Below are 4,522 nucleotides of genomic sequence, written 5' to 3'. Positions count from 1 at the left end.
TGAAATGGTATTTAATTTATTTTACAAATTAAAAATTAGTTTTGATTACAATTCGTTAACATTAGAAGTATTTATTCGTTTCTGTATTAAACAACAATTTAAAATTTTATATAAATATCAATATATACAAAAATAAACATATTCATTTCTATATACTATTTAGAATGTTTACGATTAGTGGTAGTTATATTTCTAACCTTAATTTCAGTTGTACTGGTGATGCATTGTTCATTGATGTAGGAGTTCAAATATAGANATGCATTGTTCATTGATGTAGGAGTTCAAATATAGATGATATTCGTGCGTATTTATTCGCTGTTCTCTCAAACATAGTTTGTTGATATTTCCATTTAATTCATCATGAAAAATCTTATTGTTACTTGTTAGTTTTTATTTAGAGAGAAAACGAAAAACAAAAGTGTTCATTTTTTAATACATAGATATCATTACGTATTTCATTTCTTTTTTAAAACATAACCAACCAATTATTTTATCTTCTTATCACTTTGTTAGGCATGACATTTTTCCAGCGCCGCCACCACATAATGCGAATGCAAAAATCCCACACGATGTTGCCGCATATTATACAATAATACGAGTAATAATACAATAATAGTACATTTACAATATTTCATCTAAACTGTACCATTATAGTTTATCGTGTTGTCCTTTCAATATGTATATTAAAAGATAATAAAAATGTCCAAAAAAAATTGTAGTTCCCATAGTTTATGATAAATAACAATTTTAATTTCATTACTGAAGTAATAATTAACTAAATAGTGTTAGAATAATTGAACTGTAATTTCTAATTTTTTATATACTTTCTCCGGAAAAATTACAATACTAAATTATTAATTATCAATTTCTAAAATTAATTACTATAATAAGAATTTATTCATGAATTATACTTATAAATCATAAAATTGTTCTCAAGATTTAATTAAGGAAATAGAATTTATTTGTTTTCTAACAATAATTCCTTTTAAAAATTAAATATTATCAACAAATTTGTATCGAAATATTTTTATACAATTATACCGACAAGGCCCGCGTCGCTTCGTTATACACGATGCNCTGACACGGCCCGCGTCGCTTCGTTATACACGATGCCCCGCGACTCGTGCCACCTTTATCAGCCGTCGCCCTACTATGAGTATTTGACTGACCAACACCGCGTGTTATACGCTACGGTGCAAAGTCCAGCAAATGCCGCACGGCCGACGACGACCCGCCGCAAATGGTGCGAGAGTCTTCCTCCCGTCAGTGATGGTATATTGAAGGGAATTTCCCGGAACGCAGGGAAATTTTGGTGAAATTTTCCTAAACGGGAATGCAGGGAATCTAAAGCAAAAATGATCCTTAAAACGGGAAATTTTGTATTCCTAAAATTGTATTTTTTTTATTATTTTATAAAATTATATTTTGGTTATTTCGATTTTTCATGTAACTTAACTCATACATTTTATAGATTCTATATATATATATTTATGGTTGGTACATATTATAAGTGGTTGGTAACTTCACTATTATTTTACTGTAATCTGTAGTTAGGTACAAATATTATAATGAAATTTGTAATAATGATAACAGATTAAATTAATAATTTGGAGGTGTGTGTATTACACTCCAATAAAGAAAAGAAAAGAAATAATGAACAACGATTATTACAAACGTATATAAATGGTTTATTGCACTATGGAGCGTATTATTCTGTACAAAATATATAATTATAAAATAAAGATCTTAACATAAAAACGTGTATTAACAAGGTAGATGAGATCGTGTGTAGTATTATCACATAGAGCGGACGGGTCGCCACAATAACGACAATGTTATCATTTTAACTTGGAAACTAGATAAGATTTTAGATACAAATTTATTTTGATAGGTAAAAATATTAACTTTTTTGTTGACTTGTTAAGTTTTATTGATTCGTTAAATTTTTTTTCTTTCTTAATATCAAAAAAAATAAGTTACCATTGATAAATTACCATGGATTCCGATAATGATTGTGGACCATCAACTCCAAAAAAAAAGAGAGCATTAAGGAACGAACTATCAAAGGAAGAAAAAAAAAGAGTTCACATTAAATTATTTAGAAAAGAATGGCTTGAAATAAAAGATTATAAATTTTGATTTATGAACAATGTTCATTATTAAGATGTTTTTTATTTATATTTTTATATAAGTGGTTTTTAATGATACCTTTAAAAAAAGTTGTGATTTATAAATAAACGAGTTGTTTACATATTTGTTGTTTGTTTATTAAATAATTTTATGTACTCCATTTGCGATTAATTTAAGAGTATTATTGTACAGCTAGTAAAAGCTAGTAAAAATACATCAGGGATGGTCAGCATGAATATTTTCACAAGCTTCATAAATTAATACAAAGCTAATAAGATTCAAAATATTTATAAATACATTTTATAATTTTATATACTGTGATTTTATATTACAGTCATATTCCACTAGATGTCAGCACTGCAAGGAAATTTTGAGTAAAAACGGGAAATTTTGTTTCTATCTGCGTGAATATTGCCGATACTTTCATACCATCACTGNGGCCGACGACGACCCGCCGCAAATGGTGCGAGAGTCTTCCTCCCGTTGTGAAAGCGACAACGTCGACAGCCGAACCGCACCCGCGCACCGTCGCCTACAACGCTGCTAACCATTTTGCCGTCCAAGGATTACGCCGAACATCGCGTCGTCGACGCCAGCGAAAGTGCCGCGATATTATGCGAAGATTATTATTACTGTGTTTATCTTTTCGGTTTGTTTTATTTTTGTTAAAATAATCTGTTGTCGCTCATTTAATAAACGGCCCACGGGTCTCTACCCTCAAAACCAGTGTCGACCACATTTTTGCGACGTAAGTCGTGTCAATACAATGTCAGTACTGTGCCACAACCCTACTGTGCCTAACACAGAAGGGTTATGACACAGTATTTATAGTTATTTCTAAAAATTTAAAAGTTCAAATTTATAAAGGTATTATTATTAATCCATATAATTAATTTTAGAGCGGAGAATTAAATGCCGAAAGCAAGGATTCATTAATAAAGTATTTTAATACAAATAAAACAAATAGACGTTTAACCTATAAGAGTTTTACAAGACTATTTAACAGTTTTAAATGGCTACATGGTATGGAGGATAGTGATATCGACAAATTATTCACGGATGAAGTCAAAAACAGTAAGCAAAACTCTTATTATAATTATAAATATCAATTTTATTTTCAATAAATACTATTAAATTAATTGCTTTAAATTTAATGTATTGGCATATTTTTTCACTATATAGTTCAAGAAAGTAGGTACAACAACATTTAGATTTGAAAAAATTAAATAAAGAAAAGTTTGCTCTTACATTGTTCATTGTTTAAATCATATTAATAAATGAAATCATTATTTATGCTTATTTTATTACAAGCATCACAATTTTATTATAATATTTATAATTTTCATAAAATTTGTTTTATTTTTAGTATAATTTAAAATATATAAATAAGTTCTATCGTGAACGCATACAAGACTTACAACATACCTGATTCTAGAGGTTATGTTTCAAATTTAATTATGGTGTTTATTCGTGACACAATTACAATTTTTTGTTTGAAGGGGGGTTATTTTTAGTAAATTATTTTTATAAAATTACAAATTTAAAAATTGCTAATTTTCGACATTTTATCAATTTTTTTTACTTAAAATTGTCATAACTTTTTTAAAAATGACCAAATCAATATAATTTTTTTTTTTATAGAGACTCTAAGTATTTAGTTATTATATTTTTGTGACAACAAAATAACAACTTTTTCAGAAAAAATTAACTTTTCTTACTTAACTGTTTAAAGTGTTCCGGAAACTCTGACACTTTTATATTTTAAATTTAAGCTAATGTAATATACTTTATTATGTTGAATTTCGGACTTTATTTTGTCTTCATGGTTATAGTATCTATCAAATGCTATTTTTGTGTAAAAATTCTCGATTTTATATTTAAAATTTTTAACATTATATTTATATAACTTTTTGAAAAATGTATGGATCAATATAGTTTTTTAGAAGAAATATTATTTATATAAACCAATTTTTAAAATTTAACACTATCTATCGATTTTTATGATATTTATTTTAATCACTGTCATATATCATCTAACTGGACCTATCTATGCTACATCATCACTGTGCTGCGACCCCACTGTGCTGTGTTTTTTTTTATTTTTGACCTTTTTAAAAATGTGATCGCGTTGTGGTAAATATAACGAGATTTTTAAGTTAACTCGTCATTGTAATTTTCTAAATTTCATATAGAGGTGAAGATAGCTCTTAGAACAAAAAGTATTGGGGAGATTTATCATCTACTAATCTGTGACAATACGCCAAAAACACACGTTTTCATATAACATTCAATATTACAAGTTGATATTATTTATGTATTTTAAATAGTTACACATTCATATTATGAAAAAAAAAATATAATATATTAAAATAAATTATACAGAAAATCAATA

At 27.2% G+C, this 4,522-nt stretch overlaps 1 protein-coding gene across 3 annotated transcripts in view; it reads left to right on the top strand.

The window, feature by feature from the left end:
• LOC126900283 (uncharacterized) overlaps nt 1-4,522 on the top strand; it is an 8,896-nt gene that overhangs the window by 2,067 nt on the left and 2,307 nt on the right. The window contains exons 1-2 of one of the 3 annotated variants that reach the window (XM_050675909.1): nt 2,579-2,779; nt 3,030-3,204. In XM_050675909.1, the coding sequence (XP_050531866.1) occupies nt 3,156-3,204 (49 nt within the window). In that variant the 5' untranslated portion in view covers nt 2,579-2,779; nt 3,030-3,155. Of the gene's footprint in view, nt 1-2,578; nt 2,879-3,029; nt 3,205-4,522 lie in introns of those variants that run through there. The other 2 variants (XM_050675902.1, XM_050675892.1) reach the window with 2 other exon arrangements.

This window comes from Daktulosphaira vitifoliae, unplaced genomic scaffold, assembly GCF_025091365.1.
Source record: "Daktulosphaira vitifoliae isolate Bord-2020 unplaced genomic scaffold, ASM2509136v1 Scaffold_1, whole genome shotgun sequence".
NCBI lineage: Eukaryota > Metazoa > Arthropoda > Insecta > Hemiptera > Phylloxeridae > Daktulosphaira > Daktulosphaira vitifoliae.
Note: the sequence above shows the minus strand (reverse complement) of the source record. Positions and strands in the feature narration are given on the sequence as shown.